The 25,865-nt window shown below is 37.5% G+C and overlaps 2 protein-coding genes across 2 annotated transcripts in view; both read right to left on the minus strand.

Moving 5' to 3' along the window:
- The window catches only part of LOC139144720 (VWFA and cache domain-containing protein 1-like), a 59,842-nt gene that overhangs the window by 30,499 nt on the left and 3,478 nt on the right, over positions 1-25,865 (minus strand). The window lies entirely within an intron of this gene.
- On the minus strand, positions 4,592-25,712 carry LOC139145971 (VWFA and cache domain-containing protein 1-like). The gene is made up of 22 exons (XM_070717420.1): positions 25,615-25,712; positions 24,717-24,876; positions 24,256-24,415; positions 23,550-23,633; positions 23,175-23,303; positions 22,659-22,750; positions 21,678-21,816; positions 20,960-21,121; positions 17,447-17,573; positions 15,974-16,085; positions 15,672-15,753; positions 15,140-15,220; positions 14,357-14,499; positions 13,859-14,034; positions 13,400-13,507; positions 11,355-11,483; positions 10,631-10,826; positions 9,242-9,409; positions 8,086-8,180; positions 6,367-6,489; positions 6,041-6,105; positions 4,592-5,759 (listed from the first exon to the last, which is right to left on the minus strand). Exons 1-22 carry the CDS (start codon positions 25,710-25,712, stop codon positions 5,407-5,409), a joined length of 2,982 nt encoding a protein of 993 aa, XP_070573521.1. The 3' UTR covers positions 4,592-5,406.

Raw genomic sequence — 25,865 nt, forward strand, 5'->3', positions numbered from 1 at the left:
AAAGATCTTTCTAATTCCAGTTTGCCCAGCCAGCTAGATTTCTATCAGTTGCCTCATGGCGGTCGACAAAGGTGAAACCAATAAAATTAAATTCAAAGTCATAACAAAAGCTCACTCTAAAAGCTCACCCAATAACCAGTATCCAACCATATAGTATTGTTAAATTTGGATGGGCATCAAGTCATCATGGTATGGGTAAGTGTCCAAATGGTTTTTAAAATATACATTTCTGAGATGATGTAAAGAATGATATCAAAACAGTTCAATTTTGTCCTAGATCCTGTGCACTAACACTGGTATCTGCTGAGAGCATTTCTCCATGACCCAGCTCTCCTTCAATCTCTAGTCTGACATTATTATCACCACTGTCGATCCTCATCTTCACTGTTACTGGTGCCATTGAGTACATGAACAACAGTATCATTATCATCATCACTATCTTCTGTTTCATAATGAGTATTACTGGTAGTGGCATCTATTTGCAGTCTTTGTGTCCTGTTTCAAGTAGTTAATATAGTAAAATTTACATTTTAATCTTTTCTTTCGGTTTTTCTATCATTTTTATGTCACGTCATAACTTCACTGAATGCTTCAGTACATTGCTAAAAATAGATTAGCCGCCCCCGCTTCCTCTCCACATTTAGCTGTCAATTTTTGAATGACCCCAAGCCTGTAAATACTGATGGTTCCCTTACTTGCTGCCAAGGGCCACAGCGTTCACATGCCATTATCTTCATTAGGCAGCTTGCCAAAATGTTGCTCCGATTTCGCAATCACCTTAGGGACCGTTCAGTTTTTACGGCCAGGGGGGCCGGCAAAATCCAGGGGGGGGTCATTGTAATTTTTGAATCCGCAAAAGGGGGGGGTCATCGCTTTTTCACTGGTAGGAAAGGGGGGTCACCACATTTTCAAAAACATAATACCAACAATAAAGTTCACTTTATGCCATGGCCATGATCAACCCTCTTTACCAGCGGGCTGCCTTCGGCGGCCCACTACAATAAATTGACTTTATGTAATGGCCCATGACCCTCTTAACGGGCGGACGCCTTTGGTGGCCCACTCCAATTAGGTTTACTAAATGCAATGGCCATGATCAACCCTCTTTGCCGGCGGGCCACCTTCGGTGGCCAACTACAATAAATAGGTTTACTTCATGCAATCATGATGGCCATGATTGACGTGTGGCCAATGACCCTCTGTACCGACAGGCCCGGACTTTGCCAACCCACTACAATAAGCAGCGGGCTGCCTTCGGCGGCCAACTCATATTACAGTAAAAACTGAACAGTCCCTTACCGCTAACGCGACAGTCAGCTGAAGCTTACCACTTCAAATTATTTAATTTTGATGTTTATTCGCCGCAGAAGTGGGGCAAGCAAGTGTTTGCCATGTCGTCTTGTCTTTCACTGATTTTACATCGGCACTGACCCACTTCCAACAGCCCTCTGCCGACTACAATTTGTAATCCGTTTATAACGTACACATTGTGCCATAAGAGAACGTGAGCCTCCTCTGCCTATGTTGTGCGAGTCCTCTAAAATGCAGTAGCTGAACATATTGGAAAACAGACGAAAAAAATAAATTCATTCGCATGTAATTCAGCAAGCGACCGTGGACGATCGCCCGGGATGGCGCCAGAGATGTTGCAAGGTCGATGATGTCATCAGTATTAGTAACTAGTGTTCTCGGTCATTTGCAAAACATAGAAGTTGTCAACAAACCCGCGCGGCATTTTAACAATAATTGGCTTTTGTATGTCACTATATGAGCCCAAATTTGGCTTATATCTTCACCGAACAATATTTCTCGATATATAGGGAGAACATGTAATTTCGGAGATAAAAAAGTTATATTGGGGCTTTAGGACAAAACAAATACCAGTTTGACTTCCGCTTTTATATGACAGCATGGATTTATGCAAATACATGGGATTCCTTCCTGCGGACTGTTATATTGCACTGTGTGATAGCTGACATTGAGATACTTTATATCATTTACTTTCAGTATTTAAATGCTAAGTTTAAATGGACGTTTACCTGACTAAGACCAACCTCCAAGTAATCGCACAATAACGAATTTATGCTGCAAATTTGGCGGGTTTTTGACGACATTTCAAAAATCTTACTTTCTCGATATTACAGAAGCTGCAAAACTCTTTTATCACGAACAAAGCAACTTCACAAGCAAAACAGAAAATCAATACTGCTGGACGTGTGTTATTCATTCATTAACGAACACACTTAAAAACAATTGCTGATTGGCCCATATAGACATGCTACATAGTGTGTGATTGGTTAATCGTAATTCACCGTATTTGCAGGTGCAATGAAATCACATGCAGTCGTTGCCTAATATTTCAGTGGAGGCAAAACGTAGACATCGCTCATTCCACTGTGTCACCACAGTCATGGCGGACCATGCTTCTTGAACTAACTGAATACATATTGGCTTAAAGCCCCTGTAGCTGTAACTCTTGAAATTTGTCGACCCGAAAAAGACTTTCTTTTTTCTCTTGTTTTGCTAAAATTCTACAGATTGAAAGGATATAGTCTTTCACCACTGAAAAATTGGACAAATTTTAACCGTTATTTGGATTCCCAGCCATTTTAATGATTTGTAATATTACAAAGAAAACATAGCATATGATGTCCCAGTGGAAAACATTCAGCAGTACAGTATGCATTATATTGGACTACTCTGTTGTTTCTGTGAAGATTCCAATGCATATTATATGAATGTGTAAATACTCAACTAACGCTTACGAAATTGCTAATATATATATATATATATATATAATGCTGTGATATCATAGCGGTAAAACATTTAAATATCGCCAAATTGCCAATTTGCATGTTCAATGATATTTTAATTGAAGTCATATATCTACAGTTTCCTCACAAAATATGATAAAACTTCTCACAGATATTGCTCATCACACAGTATGCAGTGAGCTTGAAGACTTATTCAAATTTTATGGCAAGTAATTGATAAATTTACCTAATGTTGTTAAATGGTATTTAACAACATTTAACCATTAACGTTTATTTATGGGCAAGGGCGAGAGGGAAAGCCAACAATCAATGAGCGAGGCTTGCCGAGCCCTTTAATTTGGCTTTCTTCTCTCCCGCGCCCATAAATAAATGTTAATGGTCAGCGCGGAGTCCGTTATTTCCATTATATTATAAACAAACCCCGAAAAACTCTCAAAATTTACGAAACTTTCCTGTGCGAACGACAACGCGGCCCCGGAACCTGTAAGTTTAGTGAGTCGTGCGCGCTGCAATTAAAATTTGCAATTCCAAAGATTTTTTGAAAAAAGGCGTCTAAACTTGGCCGACAAATGCTCAATTTAATTTTGTGATTAATTATGATCTTTGTACAAATCACAATTTTCATTTTAGGCATAAAGTTACTATGTTTACGATATTATTCATATTCACGGGCATGACTGTGTATTTGTGGGCAGTCACGTGGTTCTGCTCGACTAATTAAAACGCGATGGACAGGGCATGGTCATATAATTGTGGATAGATGAGACCTAATTTGATAAAACTGATATATTGATACATAGACGTCAGAAAATGCTTTGTATATTGAATGATTCGTTTAATCGTATACATTAACTTTGATGATATCAGAGTTGATGAAACTACGTACAGATATATTGTTCATAACCGTATATGAATGAACTAAAAAATGGAATGCACTAACATGCCAAAAATTATATTTATTTATATCACGAACTTGCACGGTAAAGGGGACACTGCATATAGCTGGAGAAAATGGCCAAAGTTGATAGAACTTGCGACAGAGAGAGAGAGAGAGAGAGAGAGAGATAGAGAGGAGAGAGAGAGAGAGGAGAGAGAGAGAGAGAGAGAGAGAGAGAGAGAGAGACAGACAGACAGACAGACAGACAGACAGACAGACAGACAGACAGACAGACAGACAGACAGACAGACATAGGGGTAGAGAGGTGATAGTAACGAAAGACACTTAGCAGATTGCCGTTCAAGGAATTGCATACTTGAGTATTTGATGAATTTAACTTAACTATAAGTATACATCGAAGATGACTGCACCAAAATTGGTTAAAAATATTACCTTACTATATTTCGGTGACATGTAAATGATAGATACTTTGTATATTTTAATGACCTTTTCATATTAGCATTATGTCAGGAATGGCTTGAGTAGTTTTTATGAATGTTGCCCGTGATTTCTTCTATTCGACCTGTTGGTATTGTCAGAGAAAACAAAAATGTCAGTCTACAGACACCTGCGCTTTCTACATTTGCTGAAAAACTTGAGTATTTTCACTTGACATCTGATTAAGTGATGAGAAAATGTGCTGTATTGAAAGACTTCATATTCATTTCTTTCCAAGATTTACATTCTATATGTCATCAATCAACAATCTGCTTTACGGACCATTTTCATATGAAACAAACATGTCGTCTTTGGTACAAACAAGAAATATATATTGACTTTACCCATGACATTCTCTAAACATATGATAATGCGGGATCAATCACTGACAGTTAATTATGCTTTTGTGTAGTTTCGACCTGGCATTATATCACATCACACCTTTCCCAATAAAAATCTGTTTTATTACTATTTCTTACAAGCACCCGTGTGACTTACTATTATCTTTTGATTAAACCAAGTTATTTTGCATAATTTATTTTCATATCTGCACGGCTATTGACACCAATGAACGAACACTATACCAATTGGTACAAAAACGCATTCGTTGGCTAAAAAACACTTATACCACTTTGATTCTCGATTCTATGTTTCTTCAGATCCTTCCGAGGTATATCTTCTATTTTAGTGTCGGACTTTTTCCCATACTGTGACGTTTTTGTTGTTTTTGTTATGCATTTACTTTTCTGTAGTCAATTAACTTTCTGTTGACACTGTCAATTTTATCCGCTTTAGTCTATTAATATTTTACTCTCAGGAAGGTTAGCTGTGTATTGCCAAACGTCGGTTTTAAATGAATATTGTTTGAAGTATAAAGAGACTGGCTGGGTACGTCCATCATTGTTCCTCACTTTGGTATATCCCGCTCCTTCTTGATAACTTCAACAGTTGCAGTTGGCCTGAGTTTTTTTTCTTAAAACACTGCACATAAACATAGTCAGGCTCGCAACTCCTCAGGTAAGCAAACGGCCATGCCTTCTCTTTACCTCTTCTCTTTGTGCCTTCTTCTTCTGGCGGTCAGCTATTAGCAAGCTAACAACAGCTATCTTTCTTTAAATGGTTACATTATTATAAATACTTAACTATATGACGAAGTGACGCGTGTAGCTCTCTTGGCTGTCCATTTTCTGACTATAACTCACCCGTCTACGAACGTTTTTTTCTCGTAATAGGGCATGGTATAGTTTATTCAAATAGTCAGCAATGTATAATCCTGTCATCTGACACAATATATCTAGTCTGATTGTTACTTGTAGGGTTCGCTGTTCCCGTCCCTTGCTGTGGATTTCTTGCTTCATCAGGCTCTACGTAAACTGGATCTGCTTTCACAGGCGCACTTGGCGTACCATCTGTGTCATAATCATCGAATGACAAATTGACGGCACCAGAGTTTGAAGCAATACATTCTCCTGTTGTTTTGGCGGGCTTACTTTGGTCTGACTTACAGGTGGTCTTAGCCCTCCAGATGAGCACGCAAGCTATCACCAGTAGCAAAACAACGGAAATCCCCATTGTTGCAGCTATGGCCTCTGTACCGTTTGATTTTGCCTCTGCCGATCAAAAAAAGATTTGCGTGTTTCAAATAAAATGTAAAACAAACCAAACGATAAATTACTCTGCCATATGCCACCAACACCATTTATTACTATTGATATTATTGCACAATCTTGAAAGACTTGAGTGGACTTTTTAACTTTTCTTTAGTCACCATGACCACACCACGATCCTCCAAAAGGTAGTCCTTATTTTTACACTCAAAAGAGAGAACTTTTCTCATTTTAGCAATGCAAAAATTATTTCAATCGAAACGCCTAGAAAACACACCACTTACCGGACTGATAGGCATTAACACATCGATCATCATTCCAGCTACAGCTGATAAATGCTTGACAATCGCTAAATACAAAACGATACAAATTCGTTACGGTCACGAAAATTAGAAGCAGAAAGAAGCGGGAAATTCTTGTACAGCTGCGTACAGACTTATTTGACCGGCAGGCACTGGCAGACACTCATTACGGACGAACAGACACACTTAGGAGATGAAAGACAAATAACTTGTGACACTTCAAACTCAGAAACATTTAGTTGGTTTTACAAATAAATATGAAAACAGAACAGATAGCGAACTTCATAATTTCATTTGAGTATATTTACTTGGAAGACGTTTTCCCATGACAGTCTGTCACGTGACAGCTTTTCAATCCGTCATATGCATCAGGTTCTTCTATGATTGGTGAGAGTGAAGGGCTCTCTGGAGTGCATGGCGGGTCATCGTCACTACAACAAAATCATTATGCAAATGCAAAATATAAATTATTATGATATTATTCTGTTCTCCGCTTTTCCTGAGTGTTTCGAAATATAAGTCTAAGCGACAGATATTGCCAGCGTTGTACAACCAACCAATAATCACATTACTATACAGCTACACAGTCTAGATCATACAAATTAAAGAAAGTATGTATAATTATTGCTCACTTAAAGGTCTGGGTAGAAATCGATCTAGTAATACTGCTATTCCAAGTCTTTATAGATATATGTTATCATGAAGAAAGCGTATTTAATTTAGCAGCAAATCTTCTTTATATGTAGTAAAATGTCTACAGTAAGGTAGAAAACGAAAGCATTGCTTCTGATGACTCTTTGAAATAAGGAAGGGAACGGTTAGTTTTATTACTTATTTATTTATTTATTTATTTATTTAAATGTGCAATTTTTATTTATTTATTTATTTATTTATTTATTTATTTAAATGTGCAATTTTTATTACGGAGATACGAGTTGTACACGTGATGTAACTGCACGTCTAAAGAACTCAACGCACTTGCGTAGCTTAAAACCTCTCCATCAGACATTCCAATTTCCATTGTAATCATTGCAAGACTACTAGCCGCTTTTCGGTGAAACCAAATTTTAATATCATCTAAATCTTAAGAAGTCGAATCACACAACATGAAAAGGGGAAAGGGCTCGACTGAGTTTCTTTCGAAGCATTTCAAAAACAGCATTGCTCCACTACTTCATTCTGATTACTCTGGATAATTCGCTGCTACATATAAACTAAAAGACTCAGCGCCATGTAAAACGCTTACTCCTATTCACAATTTTACGTTCGCACAGAGACAGATTATAGAATTGTTGCAGGCATAATGAACTTTAACCTCTTGAATAATCACGTTTACAATTGCACGAGATGACTTGGTGGTGATTAACGAGATGACTTGGTGGTGATTATCCAGATGGAATCGAATCTTTAGTGATCTTTTCTATTTTGATTCAACAAAGATTCGATCGAACACTTAAAAACGAGTCTTCTCATAGAACGAACACGCCTCACTACTCATCACATATGTATAATTTCGACGCTTCCGTGCTTCACAGTGTAGAAACATGTGTTTATACAAGTACTTTGATCATTATACGAGTTGAGTGGATGTCTAACTTATCAAATTCGAGCGAAGAAACAAACACATAGTTCCCATAATGTACCATGTCAGTATATTTGATTGCGCTGCTTATAATACAGTACAAAACCAAATTACTGGATTGCAGGTTTACTTGCACTATCTAATACGTGCAACAGCCCTTCAGATCACAATCGAATAGTTCTCTGAGAAACACATGACGCCATCATTTATTTAGATAGTGTGAAAGACAAGAAAGACTCTTTCATTTTAAATCCTATTTCAAATGGCCGTCTTGCGTCTTATGTTTCTCCAGCGATCACTGTCTTTTAAATTACGTAGGGTTTTGATATCCATCTCATTGTAAATGGGCGTCCTACTGCCTACATGCAAAGACATCGGAATATTTGTTAGTTCTATTCAAATCAGTAAGGTCAACAAATAGTTACTCGTTTCATCAGACACCAACCTTGTAAAAGTAAACTTATCATTACAGTAGTCGTAGTCAGCTTGTGATAGACAGGGACACTCACAGGCATCGATGTCAGTGGTCAGACAATTTCTCTGTGTACGGAGGACAACAAGAGTTTTAATCAGTTTTTTGCTTTAATTTCATCTTTTTCTTTCATGTGTCCGATTGTATTCGTAATCCAGAATATATTTTATTGTCAGTCTGTTTTCTTTTGATGGACGCACTGCCTTTTAAAATTTAAAGTAAACATACGAGTTTCAGAAGTTTTCTTGTATAGGATAAAGCCCGAGTACGAGGGCTCTTCTGGGATATAAAGTCCAACCCAACGATAAAATGTCGAGGCCGCAGGCCGAGACATTTTATCGTAGGGTTGGACTTTATATACCAGAAGAGCCCGAGTACGAGGGTTTTATCCGACTTAAAAACTATCGCCCCTAACTGATATATTTTCGTTTTCAATGTGTTTACGTCAACCGTCCCCTTTGTCAATGTAACATGTTTAGGATATGAATTAAAACTTTTATTTGTGAAATAGCCTTCCAATGTAACGGAACATCCTATAAATGCCCTAGGGCACATTAGTTTAAATGCCCTAGGGCACATTAGTTTATGTTTGTACCACAGCAGATTTTGTGTTGCAGCTGGTTTCCGCTGTGTTACCAAATTTGAATATTAGAACGTACCAGATGTCTACAGAATATGACATGTTCACTTTTGATTGGACAGTACTTTACTATGGCGCTGTCATTCGTTTCTGGAATTTGGTGACCAAGGCTTTACGAGTAGATAAAACACCCTGAATTGAGCACTCTGATTGGTCAATCAACAGTAGATAGTTTTTAATGTTTGTAATTAAACTTCATCATTATTATTACATTATCATTATGCTCGTCAACATTAGAAACAAACCAACGTTTCCGGCAATATCATTTTGTACTTTTGTTATGACATAAATCAACGTTTGTTTCACCATTGAAAACATACTTTATACCGATAAAATATTAGAGATGTGAAACCATTTGAAAATAGTATTTCAACTGTTTTTGAGGAAGAGCGACGTAAACTTTTTACTCAATTTAATACGGAATTTTGAAACATAACTTAGTAACAGGAAAACATATTTTAAGCAAATACTTATTGACTGTATACATACATAGTAGCAGGGACATATGAAGCTGTCCTGGCAACGCGCCGATCTACCAGAGATATCGATAATTCCAAGAAAGGCATTGGTTTCTGGGATATGCGTCAGCTGATAGCGTTTACACGCATCTTCATTGGTCAGTTTGTTCACGCTATTTGACCATGTAGATGACTGCGCCTGGCATAAAATGAAACGAACATTGTTATAATTGATAATAATTTGACTTCATCTCAAGATCGTCACAAAATGTTAAGAAACCGCTGGTGAGATCTAGCCCTAAGGATGCATACGTCAGTCCACGTATCGAGAAAGATTATAAGTAAAGATTTACAGGGTAGTGTAATTAAGGTGGAGCTGCATGTTGCAAACACAGTTTTTTCTCAAAGCAATATTTCTCATCAAAGATGACATGGAAACCCTCTCATACTATATACTTTCAAAAAGCAGACTCTAAAGTTTAGTATGGTAGCAGTAGATTACTTGAAGGATTAAGTGGGTGTATATTTGGGGTAAAAATCTCATTTTTGGTATTAATGATAAAGTGAATTTAATTCAATAACTTGACGCTATTTTCTGAAATGTAAAATTTCACTTAAAAGAAGAGTATATGTAGAAAAAAGCACTATTTTATTTTGTATTATCTATCCTCATTCTAAAATGGCAAAGGTTGAAAGACTGATACTCAAAAAAGTGATAAAAATCATGATTAGCAAAAATTAAAATGACTGTTATTCAAAATGTAAAAAACTTTATTGCCAAACAAAATAGTTGTTTTGTTATGCAGCATGTAAAGAATGTAAGAATGTAAAAATTTTAGAAAATTTGACCCAGCCAGAGTGGAGCTTAATTCTTTGGAAATTTTGAAATTGGGAGGAAAAAGAAGCCAGGAAATTGGGTGATTTCCATACATTTGCACAAATTAACACTTCTGAATCACGCAACTTACAACTGCTTGACATGGTTAAAGGTGAACCCAACCAATATTTTAATCTTGGGTTAACAAATTCATTACAATTGAATGAATATTTGCGAAAAAGTGATTTTGAGCAAAATGTGCTGTGTTAGGTGCAACAAATTTAAACTATATCTCCGAATTAAAACCGGCGACAAGATACGACAAAGAGAAAGTAAATGTATTGATCCCAGGATCTATAAATACAAATCCAAATGCTTGCAAACATAAAAGATATCTACAAGACGATAACGGATGAACAGACAGAATACACAAAAAGGAAAAGCAAAAGTAACCTACTAACTAAAACCGGAGGAAACAAAAAGTTTTATCAAATCTTCAGCCAACGCTCGAATTTAGTGACGAACCATCATTTGAATCGAACGAAGAAGCGCAGTCTGATTGCTGTACATAGATAACACTGATAAGGTTAAACCATGTCGTACCGTGTAATACTTTTGATCTTTTATTTTCTGAAAGTTGACACAGGTCTCTTTCGTCAATAAGCCTTCCATCATGAGATCTTTAGCGACACTCGGCTCTATCTGGGTGATGTGCAGTGCTTCGATATCAAAATCCCCATCAGAATTCAAGAAGTCTTTGTGCACCACCAGGTAACCACTGATGTCCATTACGAAGCATCTGAAGATGAATGTAGATGTTTAAATGTCCGTTATTTGACCTTTTGCGCATTTATGTATCTTTACAAATAATAAACGAGTGGGGCACATATACAAATAACGAACACAGAGGTCCCACTATCGACCATACAGCGCAAGATTGTTCAGGCACGAGGAAGTTTAGTGACAAACAAGAAACTGAAATAGGCCTAATCTGCCTGCTTCACTGAAAATCGGTTCTCTTGTTTGCATGAGTGAAGAGAACGCACGAGATAAGAAGTGAAGGGGAAACGACCGCTCACGTGTATCTAGCTTCATTGCACTCCTGATAGTTTTGTGCGGGCAAACTGTAAGAGTACGCTAGTGTGAAGTCAATGCCCATGGCTATGACGTCATCAGTTGTGGAAGAAACTTGTGTGACGTCATAAGAAGTGGTACGTATTTGTGTGTTTGTTGTCCTTCATGTTTTGTAGAACTGGGTGATGAGTGATGAATGCCATTTCAAAAGTTACTGCCTTTTGCTTTTTGGAAAAAAAAACGATCAACTCACGTGTATCTAGCTTCATTGCACTCCTGATATTTCCGTCCCAGCAAATTGTAAAAGTACGCTAGTGTGAAATCCATACCCATGACAGCTATGACGTCATCAGATGTGGTAGACTGTGGTGTACTGGTGGTCCTACAGTTGTTAAAAATATGACATATATAAATCAGTTCTTTTCGTTAGCTAAATATTTGCCACGTTTGTTCTTTTACTTATTGACGAAACATATAAAATAGTCTCCAATACCTATTGATGGAAAAATCACTTGAGATGTTAGAGAAAGAGGCCTTTCTTATAAAAAATCTAATTAAGAGTGAAATATATCTGAAGGCCTTCGATAAAAGCAATTTCTGGAGCGCTAAATCAGAACTCATTACACTGTTTACAGGGAAATAGTCGTCGGTACTGCGCCTGTAGTATGCGAGTTTCTTGTTTACAAACAATGTATTTCGTGCACGATATCTAGATGCACCTCATCATCATAGCTGTAACATTAAAATTATACGATGTAGATTATGACAGACATCTTTCAACTTTCATCAATCACCATCGTACCTTGGATACAGTGTTTACATTGGTCGTATGGGTCCCATGCGGCCTTTGAGCGCAATGCCGACGACTGTATCGGAACGTTTCGGTGAGCAAGATTTACCGTACCCTAATACTCAGTTTAGCCTAACAAGATTATACAAAAATGTTGATTTGGAATGAAACCCGGTACCAGAACAATGAGAATGGAGGAAGGTGGATTAATTTTGTGTGATTAACGTGCAAAGCACTCCTTAAACAAAACCAAGCTTATGTTCGAACACAGTTGTTCTCTGTGGTTCAAACACATTGGTCGCTTTTTGTCCCCAGGCATAACAAACACAACGAAGCCCTCGTCCATGGTATCACTCAACACTGCTTTAGGCAGAAGGCACTTCCAGTGACAAATTTTATGAATAATTACTGTTTTTAGAAATTTTCATCTTTTTCTTGAGTAAGGCTTAGTGAAGATTTCGTCGAAAATTAATAGGGTGTATAGGGTTTTTTACGGAAACTCAAAAATGTCTTTCTCTTTCTCTGGGATTGATACATAAATTGGTTGTCACTTTAATATCAATTCCGTTCAATTTACTTTCTTCCCAGGCCAAAACTTTGTAAATTTACTCTGTATATATGTACTTAAGCTTACTGCATGAGAGAATGCTTCAAAATTTTCCTGCAAAAAATGTTGGCAAGACTACTGAATATGGTGCCAAGCTTGGCTTCAGTGCAATTGCATATATCTTGGGGGTGTATGTATTCGTTTCCTTACTAACGGATCTCTGCTATTAAGATATGACTAGACTTTGAAAACGTCGGTGAATAAAAACAAATTCCTCGAAACAGTCAATAATTTTCTTTACTGTTTCACCGAGAGCTATTTAACAGTGGTATGGCAATTTGTTTCATTGTTACATTAAGGTTAACGTATCAGAGTCCGCAGTGTAGGGCTGAACGCGATTTGTAATTATATCATACCACTATATTGATGGCGCAATGCCGCGATCTGATTCGTCGAGACGTGAAAAGAACAGTGGTATATTCGCGATATACTACGGTTTACACACGCGCGAGCTTTCGGCAACAGCAAAAATCCTTTTTTGACGCTCCATGCCAGAATTTCAATATATTGTTATGATATAATAGCAATAAATCACACCCAGCGACGGTATACCACGAGATTTTGACCAGTTCAGTTCACGATATATATGCACGAGCGATAGCGAGTGCATATATGAAATGAACTGGTCAAAATCTCGTGGTATACCGTCGCTGGGTGTGCTTTATTGCTGAAAGATAATATCGAGGATAACCGCATGTATTGGGTTTACCCAACTCACGTACCCAACGCTATCGATAGCACGGCACAAGACGTTATCTTATACTGATCACTTACTCGAACCAAGTCTAAATGTAGTCAGGTATGTTTACATATACATAATACGGAGAGAGAGGGGGAGGGGAAAATGTTTTTCATATGCATGTGTGTTGTGTGTGTGTTATCAGAGGTGTATTAAACTGACCTATGAATGATGGCTTTACTCAGTGTAATGACGTTGCCCACTGCACTCGCCGCTTCGTATGGCGCTGATAGGATCAACGTTTCCTTGTTGCTTTTGGATCTGGCATACCTGCAATGAAAGATTACAAGACAGGATCATAGAGGAATCATATGAAATGATAGTACTCCTCCACTAGAATAATTATCAAGATAACTGCTGATGAAGAGAGGCTGGTGCATTGGTGCATCGCATTCACTGTAAAGTCTCTATAGACGCTTATGATAGTGCTATAGTGTTGTATTATTTCGTCTTCGTTAGACTATTTCGGCTTCGTTCTTCAGTTTCAAGCAATCTATGAGAATGCCGCACAACCTAGACATAAATGCAGGAGACATTGAAGACATTCAGTACGATAATTTGAGGAAAACACAAAATGCCAACGAAGTATCAGACGCTTTGTGGAAAGACCTGTCGACTTACCAAGGTCGTGCGGTTGGATCATACAAGTTGTTCATTCGGACTCCAGGAAATTCACGAAACACGCCATTTTCCGTACCAATGTAGCGGAACAACGTGTAGTCTTCGTACCCTGTATTGTCATTTTGCCACAATTCATCGACTTTTGCTGTTGCTGTCACCATCTCTTTAATACCATCCTGTGAAATTAATGTAATTTCTATATGTCACCATACATTTTTATTGAACTGTATTTCGTCGGGGATCTGGACGATTATGGTGTTTAATTAACGATTATGATTATGATTATAGTGAGTTAAAGTTACGTTGAAATAATACATTCGGCAAGGAATTTGATTGGTGGGAAATGTAACGGTCGTTATGTGAAAATAAATTTTTTATCACTTCAGTCTTTTCGGAAATGTATAAATCTGCGTGCGTTTCTCGCCGGTTCTGACGTAAAAAACATCAATAAAATATACTTCACTAAAAACTTGTTTTACACACTATTCTCATTCTGACCTTAAAATATCGATTCGGAATAGTACCACTTGCATCATTGATGTAGTCTGCATATGATTGAACGATGTCGGCAGTTTCTTCGGATTCAAGGTACTCCAACGGTGCCGAAAACGCATTTGGAGCAAATTTGACGGCAGATTTGGCTGCAAGGGTATAAAATAGGTTTGTGTTGATTAAGGTCAGTCCAACTACGGGGATGATATCCTTGTCAGACATAAAATGGGAACCGGATGTGTAATGATGAGTTCGATAAATGGATCGGAGCAGGCCTCAGATTTAATTCAATTTTATGCGATAAACACTACCAATATTGTTTAGTAATAGTGTTTGTCGTATAAAATACCGTTAGTAATAGTAAAACAATAATGCTGGTAATGTGCGAATACACATAATCAGTGAAACCTAACCAATGCTCTTATTCAACGACTCATTTCAACATAGCGATTGCGAATCTATAGGGGACACTATTTGGTTACATCAACCCTGCAGACTATGAATAGCAATACATGGATACCTTCCAGTGACTCTAGAAATACCGTAGTCTGCTTCAGGCTCTGTATAGCACGCACAGGATAAAATGCAATTTAATATAAATAAAAGCAAGCCTTAAGGACCGGTACTCAGGCTACAGTATTTATTTCAAAAGTAACTTAGATCCCTGAAACAATTCATTTTTACCTTCTACCAAGTTGTGAACTCTTACGGCAGGGTGAATTTCATACCACGGTAGACCTCGTTCTAAAGAAGCACCTCAAATGCACTGTTTTCTACAATGTGACATACCTGTTGTTGCATGTCTGTTGAAGAGCCTACACGAAGATGGAGGTTGTACGAGGTCAATCCTGTGGTATAAGAATTCTTCGTCTGGATTTACATGAAAATGGAATACGAGAGATTAAAGCGGGCAAATTCACTGCAAGATGGAAAGTATTGGACCTTTAAACTGTTCTTTTACATTTCAGAATATAGCTTTTCACTATTTACATGTACTAAAGGAAATGGCGATGACATTCCTCCACACACACGTTCGGTAGCTGTCTCTCTTTCTCGAACTCTTAAAATCTCTCGAACCCTTTCGAGATGTCTTAAACTCTCTCGAAAACTTCCAAACTCTCTCGCAAACTCTCTCGAATCCCTCAAACTTGAATTTCTTCTTTTTCTTTATAACGCTCAAATTGTAACCAGCAATGCCTCCGTAAAATGTAATACAAAATTCATCATCAAGTAACTGGTTCTACTAATATGATGTGCGTTGTGGAACAAAAGTGCCATGAGTCTGCTGAACAAGTTGTTATCGCAAAATGCATTACTTTACCTGGTGTTGGCAGCTGCCTCAGAGAAAGCTGGTAGTCATCTACAGCTACGACGAAGCATACAACGTATGGAGACCCGCTGACCTTAACGCAAAAGAAAAAAACGGGGTCGAATTTTCTCCAGCTACATCATTTCAGTTGTGAGCATACATGTATTATTCTTCGTGTGATTTAAGTAATACAGACATACAAGTACATCATCCAAATAAACCAAGTCATAAATATTCATTAGATTATATCACAACAAACATCTCACATCTGCCATCAGTTTATCACGAAATTCAGATAACTCGTTTACGCCTACCTCTCTCCAGTGGTAAGTGGACTCAACTGATGTGGTTAGCACGCCCTCTGTGACCGAATTGCCACGTGGTAGTATTCTCTTTGACGTAAAGGTGGCCTCTCCTGCATCTTGACTGTAGGGCAATAATAGAGAAAAGCAATAGTTTTGAAACGCTCACTATAACAGCTTATAAGCATGAAGTCATTACAAAGTACTTTGTTTTTGTTTTGAGCATGCGTGATCCAAATACTTCAACAAGGTACCAGGATAGCATCACGGACCCAACACCAAGAAATTAGTTGTTAAGCGTGGCTTCAAGTATGACATAACTACTGGACTAACAAATACAGATGCACAAATTTATATATATCGTCATGTGATAGAAGATACATATCATTCATGTCTCGTCGTAACCAGGAAGTGACGTCGCGCTGTCTTTTCAATGAGGAATAGGCCTTCAATCGATTACTATGAAGGTAGGACTCGGTTGCTTGGAGGGCCCAGTGGCCGATTGGAGGGGCAAATTTATTTTTCCGGTTTTGGAACCATAGGTTTCCCGGGAGTAGAGGGCGATGGATGCTACAGGCAAATCTTTTTAAAAAATACTACAATCTGTAGGGTTTTTAAATAGTAGTTGTATTTTCTTTTTAATTGTCTGGAGTTTTAAGCTTTATTATTTTACTGAGTTTTTTGTTACAGTTTTATAACTTTGTATTTTAATATGTTGCATTTTACCGTGCTTTTGAATACCGTTGTGATGTAAAGGTGCTTTAGAAAATAAATAAATGTAAATGTAGAAGAGGCCAGAAGGCAACTTTTCTTGAAGTCGTATTAGGGGACAATTGCGTAAATCTGTCTCTTTATCCTAACAATTGTAATTTTGATCAAATACTTTAGAATGGTATTTGTACATGTGAAAAACCTGTGGTTAATATTCACCAAATTTTCCCTCCGCCCCGGATGTCTTTAGTAAGTAGGAGACGGGGGTGTAAATTACTGATGTAAGTTGTCAAAGTTTAGGGACATAATTATAGAAGATCATCATTGCTTTTCATGCAGGTGGCCGAGGTGAAAACGAGCATCGCCAATACTGTAGAGTATATAGTGTGCAATTTTAGGCACATGAATATTTTCCATCCCTATGATTAGTTGTAAGCTGATTTGCACACTCAAGCAATGCTTGTTAAGTTCATTTGCATATGAGAATACATTTACTCTCAAAACCGAGAACTAAAGATCAACACAATGCTTTCGAGCTGACCTATACCCAAATCGCCCGCAGCTGAGTAAACGTGTCAAAGTCCCACTCTCTATAAAATGTTGCCCGATGAAGATGATGATGACGATGAGGAGATGATGATGGTGGTAATGACGATGGTAATGATAATGATGATTATAATTCCCTTATCTTTGCCTGTCAAGCATCCCGCCAAGGGGCCATAGTTTCTTAATGCATTCCCAGTAAATTGCATATGTACATTTTTCATTACTAACCTCGACGAATTATAGAATACGAGGTCAACAAAATCTTCGTCCCGTTCTAACGTTGTTACATGGACATAGACTGGATCATCTTCAATGTTCACTGGTGCTGGCAGCAATGGATGTAATAACGTCCGACCTTGAAATACACAACAGTCAATTAAACATCAATATTATGAGTTGCGACATTAGAGGCGAAAATGGTGGATATCAAAATTTAAACGATGGTGACGTTTATACTCGTTTTTCTTTATAATTATAGCTTTTTCGCTATTCATGACTATTTTGAAATCTGATTATGTCGACAACGAATTGAATAAAAGAGCTCAATATCGTTTTTTGAGCATCATTCTGTTGATCGCGAGTTGGTTGGTGTTTCAAGGAACGTAACGCGCTACTTATAATTCACTATATGTATATACACTGTGGTAAGCTCAAGGCACGATACTTGACAAAGTCCAAGAATTCTATTTCGATCAATTGCTCTCGTTTGAGATCACGTTTCTGATTTGAGAAACCACACTTAAGGTAGAATGCGCCTCGGCGACAGAAATTCGGACTCTCAAACTTTTACAATTATCATCTGATATACCACTTGTGGGGCTTCATTTTAAAGCTCTTGGCGCAAGAAAACTTATCACTTGCTTAGTTTTCCGAAAATCGAATTTTTTACCTCCTCCAAAGAGCTAACACAGGGATGGCAGCCATGTTGAATTTTAAATATCGGTAATTCTTGTGTTATTTGTTTCTCTAGAACAAAAATTTTCACGGTGACCCCCGATTTTTATTCTTGAGTTGGTAAGAGAATGTCTGAAAGTTTCATTAGGGAAAGTTTGAGCAAAAGTTTCAGTCTTCCACTTTCGAGATGCATACTACCTTAAACGTTAATCCATTGACTCAAAGTGAAGATTAAAACTGTTTTGCGGATTCGGTACGCGGTCCTTTTGATAGAGAGACTGTTGAAATAGGAACTGTTCGAAACATCATAATTTCGCTCGCCAACTTGAATCTCACTCGGTGTAGTAATAGTTGCCATCTAGTCATGAAGGTGTTAATTTCTCGACCCAAGCAAAAAGCACGAGTGTCAAACTAGCCTATTAATTTCGTTTTGTTAGCTATACTAAGCAATGCCGTGGTTTTGAAAACTTGCAATTTTAATTTATTTTGTCTTTCAGTATTCAGATGATCCCTGTGAAGAAAATTCCATGGCATAGTCCAAAAATTTCACCCGGAAATCCGACTTTTTAAGGTATTTAGGAGTTAAAATGTTGACTGCTGATGGAAATAAGCTGAGTGGCATGTCACAGTGAAGACAAGTCATTGACAATGACATAGTCCCCACTTGAAGTATTAGTCTTGATGGGGCAGGTAAATGTGGTCTTTAAGAAGTATCACTGGAGTGTATATGTTAAGATCTATGGGCACATAGGTCTATGTTGTTTTTCCCAATTTGAAACACATGAGGCATGTCTAAGTTATGGTTCTAAATCGGGAAAATAGATCAGACCTCTAGCTGTATTGGCCAGCCAAGAAATACATATGTGGATAATAAATGATGTCCAAGATGTGACATCTTAAGGTCTAATATCCTATCAAAATTGGAGGGTATAGAACTTGTGGTTACTGAGTTATGCATATATATGTATAATCAAGGTAAAAAGTCATCGAGGTCACGTGACATTTTGAAAAAAGAAATATATTGCTAATTAATCCCTATATGCCAAAAATCAGACATCTAGCTCGATTCGCTTGCCCAGAATTAGATATGTGCATAATCAATGAGGTAAAGCGTGTGTTGTCATAAGGTCGCCAATCCTACTAAATATAAAGGACATAGCACTTGTGGTTACTTATTTATTGACAAAAACGTATATTTTAGGTAAAAGGTCATAGAGGTCACATGACATTTGATCAAAAAATTTCTATTCTATAGTTATCCCCTATATACGAAAAATTAGACATCCAGCTCTATTGGCTTGCTCAGAATTAGATATGTGCATAATTAATGAGGTACAGTATGTGGTATTATAAGGTCTTCCATCATACCAAATATGAAGGGTGTACCACTTGTGGTTACTGAGTTATGGACTAATATGTATATTTCAGGTCAAAGGTCATTGAGGTCACGTGACATCTTGCCAAAAAATTGTATTGCTAAGTTATTCCTATATACCAAAAATCAGACCTCTAGCTCTATTGGCTTGCTCAAAATTAGATATGCGTATAATTAATGAGGTACAATATATGGCGTCATAAGGTGTCCCATCATACCATTTATGAAGGTTGTAGCACTTGTGGTTACTGAGTCATGGACAAATATGTATATTTGAGGTCAAAGGTCACCGAGGTCACGTGACTTTTTGTCAAAAAATTGTATTGCTAAGTTATCCCTATATACCAAAAATCAGACCTCTAGCTCTATTGGCTTGCTCAAAATTAGATATGCACATAATTAATGAGGTACAATATGTGGCGTCATAAGGTGTCCCATCATACCATATATGAAGGGTGTAGCACTTGTGGTTACTGAGTTATGGACAAATATGTATATTTGAGGTCAAAGGTCACTGAGGTCACGTGACATTTTGTCAAAATATCTGAGATATCATCGTGAATGGAGGGACATGACCCAATCTATAAGCCCCCTGGACTTCATCCGTGGGGCTAAAAACTGTGTCACCGCATCCTTTTTGCTATATGAATACGATGAGAAACTAAATTTTTATTTTACTTGGCCTTATACATGGGATTCTATGCAGAGCTGACTTATACATGGGAGTCTATGGACTGCCTTATACATGGGAGTCTATGGACTGCCTTATACATGGGAGTCTATGGACTGCCTTATACATGGGAGTCTATGGACAGCTGCCTTATACATGAGAGTCTATGGAGGTGGAAACTAAAAAGTCCTCTAACACGGCCAAATTTGATCGCATTGTGAAACAAATCGACGTGCATCTGTATGGGGTAGGTACTATCCTTGTGCAAAGTTTGAAAGAAATTGACTAGGGCATGTCTGAGATATCTGCGTGAACGGACGCACGGACGGACGCACGGACGGACGGACATGACCCAATCTATAAGTCCCCCCGGACTTCGTCCGTGGGGACGAAAAAAACTCACAAGGGGACTGAACAAAATATGTAACCGTGTGTATTTTTCAAAGGTATTATAAATAAAGTCGTAGGCTCAATCACAGTAAAATTGTAGTCTTGACCCCGAGACATTGTAACTTTAACGATTGTTTGGTAACAGAAGATGCCTCTGTTAGCATCAACTACTTTTTCTGTGACTGATAGAGTAGAAACTGGCCATTTATGATACCTGTATTTTCCAATAACAGAATCGTCTCACTGTTAATATTTTGATGAAAACTATGAATGAATCACCATGCTATCCTTTCGTCTGAAATTATTGCTTTCCCCAAACCTTTACATTTTTCATATATTTCTTTCAATTTTCGAAGACGGAAATGTAGTTTTAACGTGGCTTTTACACAGTAATAATCAGTTAAATATTTACCAGATGCTTTGCTATTCACTTCATAGAGGAATGCGTACGTCCGTTCGCCTTCCTTGAAATAAGCGATATCACCAAGAAGATCGTCCAGTGTTACATCAATGCTAACCACGCCTTGTAACTCTCCGCCATCCTTTACCGGCAACGCAGCAGTTGTCATCAAACCTGCACAATGAAGGAGAACACCAGTATCACCTTAGAGATTTGTCTTTTATAAGTTGTTATTTTACACGTTCTAAAGTGAACAAGTTCGACTAAAGCTAAATTGCTTCATTCTGAAACAATTGAGTGGGGTATCTTCTCACCTATATCGAACAAGATGAGCATATCAACGTTTTTTCACGTATGATGAGCTGCTCAAAAGTCCGACGCTGAGGTATCACAATGGATTTTTACCAAATATATTGTTTGACTATCATTCGCTCATCGACGTTAGACATAGCCCTCTTGGTTAGGTAGCAGGTACTGACACTTTGCAGCAGTTGGTTCTAACAAACGCAATCCACTTGCAATTATTTTGATCAATTTGTTACATGCATGTCTTAAATACATTCAAATACACAAACGAATTATGAAATCTCTTTTGCAACACGAAGTTTGATTTTGAAGGAAGGGAGAAAGAGAGTCAGCCAAAAGGACAAATGAAAGCTGTTTCTTTTCAATCTTTAAAATCGAACGTGACGAGGCTTTAGGAGTAAAGCTGATCGATTCAATGTCATACCTAGTCCCAAAGCATCTATATATGGCACTGAGAAGATTGGTTCATCTGTGGCTGTTGTTGTACGTGAGAAGAAATCGTAATACCTCGCCATTGTGTTGCGTAAAAACCCATAATCTGTGACTTGGGTGTAGTCTCCTTGCTTCGAATATAAAACAAGAATGAGTACTGAGTGATTAAATCAACTACGAAACGTCAGTCAATACAATAATTGTGATATTAGAATGTTCTTTCGAACCTATAGGAGAATATTAACCATTGTCATTATTATAAAAATTATCATTCATGAGACTGCCAATAGCAACAAAAAGCAGTTCCAACAAAAATAGTGAAAATAATGATTATAATGACAATATATTTTGTTGTCGATATCGGTACTATTGTGACGTTTCCACATTCGCTGATCACTGCGTCTCACGTGACCAGACAAGCAACACGTAATAAGACGCATATACAGGCAAACCGCCATTTTGAAATGCGCTGGTTTTTGGTCTTCCGGAAGTTATTAATTGCGTATGTCCGCACATAGTGCATCCTTTTTTGTCGCGTGCTTTTTAGGCTAGTCTGTTAGCTGCCAATAAGCTTATTTCAAATCTTGTAAGTATGGTTATTAAATCCTTGGTTAAATTCTAGCCACATTCGCATTATGAAACTGTGATAATTTTAGCTTTACTTCCGAGTAAAATTGAACAGCCAATGACAGCGCCCCATGGTTCAACCAATCAGATTTCGTAATTCGACATATGGCGGTTTCCCATTACGTGCCTCTGTGCTTGCCACTGAGGCGGGGACCAGCCAAGCTTCCCCATTAACGATGCTGCATATATCCTTAGTGTCTATGGTTGTTGCTCATTGCTCTTTTTTATTTTGATTATGATAATTAATGTTCCAGTGGATTTTATGACTGCCTTTACTGCCGTTTCGTGTGGCAAATTATTCAGCTGATATGGGCTTTTTTAGGATGTCGGCAATAACCGTGCATACCTTAATTTCTCCTACTGTAGAATTAGCAACTTCAAGACCATATTTAGCAAAGTCCTGGTTTGATAAATCCTGAAGAAAACTGAGGCCTTCATCTGAAATGTATTTTACATGCATGAATACAATCAGCGACATCACTGGCTACAAATGGTCCAACTGAATGGGCCGTGTTGAATGGGCTGTGTTGGAAAGTTGATTTTGATAATGAAATCATAGAAGCCTGGAAACTCACACTTGGAATATTGTTTGAGATAAAAATGTCCAAAGGTAACATCTTGAGTGATTTAAGTCGAGTTATTATCGTGTTTAAGTATACAGAATGACATCTTGCAATATACGAAAAGACAAAGAAGATTTAATAATTATGCATTATACTCACAGCTGGATTATATTGTTTTATCTATTTATAATAGTTCACTGAATTGAGTGTAATCAGATCAGATCAGTGAAATTGCCACAATCACACTTATCACATATCAGGACGAGATACATCGGTGTCATATCAAAATTAACGCTCACCGTTTCCCAACCCTATGGTTAGAATAACAACCCTGTTTTGCATTTCTTCATTCCTCGTTCTAACAACTTCCATAATGCTAGATTGATCTTCAGCCGGTCTGCCATCAGTGAGAAATAGGATTACTTGATCTAAATAAAATGCAAAATATAGTATGTGTTCCCCTTTTCATGACCATAAATACAAAACACGCCAAAATGGTTTCCATCTATCTCGTCTCTGGATCTGCTGATTGTATCTAGATCCAAATGTCACGCAATTAGTGTTGGCATAGCATACACTTGTCCTTCATTATAACTGTAACCATTTGATTTCGATACAGCAGAGTTTAATGCTTGATTTTGTGGGATGAACTTAAAAAATTGTGACAATTTTACCTCTTTCTATGTCGCTTTCCTCGTCTGCTGATGTATGAAGCAAATCAAAGGCCGCTTCTAGAGCTTTGATATACATAGTACCCCCTAGAAGATAATTTGATTTAATATGGAGATTGAAGATTGTTTTGATGATAAGATTAATAAAGTAATTTTCAGTTTACAGCAATAATTATGACAAAGAGCCTCCAAATTTTGTATTGAATATAATAAAGAAGAGCAAGATAGGAAAGCAATATGTACCGTCGCGTCGCAACTATGCCATGAGGAAAAAAAAGTAAATGCAAGTAAGAATATGTTCATGGAGCGTGGTTAAGGAAGCCTCGAAAGTGAAAGACTTAAACTTTGCTCAAAATTTCCTCAAGGAATCTTTCAACCATTCTCTCTCAAAATCAACAATAAAACTCGGAGGTCAGTGTGCAAATATTTGGACTAGAGAAACAAATTACCCAATTATGATTTGCCGATATTGAAATTCAAATTTGTCCGCCATATGTGTGTTAATTTTGCAGAGCAAAATAAAACTTTTGATAAAAAGTGAGATGGTGAAAGTTTTCCTTTCTCCTAGGGCTTCAAACTGAGTCCCCAAGAGTGGTAGATCAGAAAAGATTTGGAAAAGTTTAAGAGTGCAAATATCTGTCGCCATGGCGCATTCCACCCTAACTAGAATACCGTTTCTATTGGCCGTAACTTGCAATGTGAGACTGACCTCCATGTCGCAATGAACTAATGAAATCTTTAAGATGGTCGATATTCATAGGCGTGGCTTGGGCCAGCTGCTCACTAAAGCAATCAAGATAATCATCTTCATCGTCTCTGTTACTCCCTCGGAGTGTGATGGCCTCATCAGAGAATGCAACCACGCCGATCTGAAAGACATCATATTGCAGTGTCATGTACATCGTATATTGCCATACAAAACAAGCGGGAAGGTAAATCTTGCATTCAATTTCAATTATAATTGTTGGTCTCGTCTGATCTGCGATTATTGTTATCGCACATCGAGCTATTGTTATCGTCATAAACAAACAGTGACAATAAATATCAATCGTTTTTGCATAATTTACGGATTTACGAACAATCATTTCATTTATTTATTTATTTATTTATTTATTTATTTATTTATTTATTTATTCATTCATTCATTCATATATGATTTTTGTATATTACCTTGTCACCAGGGTTCGTCGTATCCAGGACAGTTATCGCTGCATCAATTGCAACCTGCATTATCGTCTGCCTTCCATAATGTGCATTCATTGAGCCACTTTTATCAATTACAATCACTAAACTCTTGGGTTCTGGCGTAGCAGCCTCTACGTACCATGGCCTCTCAGAAAAAAAGATTAGGATTAGGAGCTTAACTTAAAGCAATATAATGCAGAGCTTAAAAAGTATATATTGACCGTGGTCGCAATTAGAATATTGACATTTCTAGTAATCTATACATTCGGCGGAGATACTGGCAACATACTTTAGGCGAAAGTAGGCACAGATGACGACTGAAGACTGCTAATATTTATTCAACATGCAGGACTAGAGACCAAGTTTAGTCTCGATTCAACGTCTAAAACATACAATATACTCTCATCATTTGCTCGTTCCTCAGAAAAAAAGGGTATACAGTTTAGTACGGTCGAACAATCATAAAAGTGAACACATTCGGGGTTTGGAGGCATAGGAAGGTCTTCAAACAGTTGACAGCGTACAAAACAAGATATGCTTTCACTTTAGATATAATGAGCTTAACGGATTAATGTTTATAAAATTGACATTTAAAATCTGTCGGAGTAATTTTTCTAGCGTGGCTACATCAGAACAAATTTAATTTGAGTCTTCTTTGTAAACACAATGCATCAGAAAGTAGATTAGTGAAATCATTTAAGAAGTTCTACGGTAGATACGGAGATGTTGTATCAAAATATGACCTGTCTGTTTCTCGAATGATGAGTGACAGCATACCAAATTTTGACTCACAAAAGTAATTTGGTGAATTCACCAAATAACAATGGATTTGTCGCTTTGGGTCAATCTTGATGGGTGCAGCTAGCTGGCAGGGTACGCTTACCCATTCCGGACACCTGGTACCACCACTATTTCGTGGTTCAAGATGACCTCATTGCCTTTGTCATTTTCGATATGTTTCTTGGACCTAGTAAATTTCATAGTTAACTTAAATGATAATGATTATTGGACCTGATTTGATGTCTATTCCTAAGTGGATAACGCTTGATGTAGCGTCCATGATATTGGACAAGCTGAGTAACGGAAATGTATCAGAGTAACGGAAATTTACTGGTTTACTGTCTGTGTTTTTTT

The sequence above is a fragment of the Ptychodera flava genome, chromosome 12, assembly GCF_041260155.1.
Source record: "Ptychodera flava strain L36383 chromosome 12, AS_Pfla_20210202, whole genome shotgun sequence".
Taxonomy (NCBI): Eukaryota; Metazoa; Hemichordata; class Enteropneusta; family Ptychoderidae; genus Ptychodera; species Ptychodera flava.

Coding starts and splice junctions, on each gene's coding strand:
- LOC139145971 (XM_070717420.1), bottom strand. CDS start 25,712: ATGAAATTTACTAGGTCCAAGAAACATATCGAAAATGACAAAGGCAAT. Junction 14,035..14,356: donor TTCCGAATCGATATTTTAAG/GTCAGAATGAGA, acceptor TTAATTTCACAG/GATGGTATTAAAGAGATGGT. Junction 13,508..13,858: donor GATCCAACCGCACGACCTTG/GTAAGTCGACAG, acceptor CTTTCATTGCAG/GTATGCCAGATCCAAAAGCA.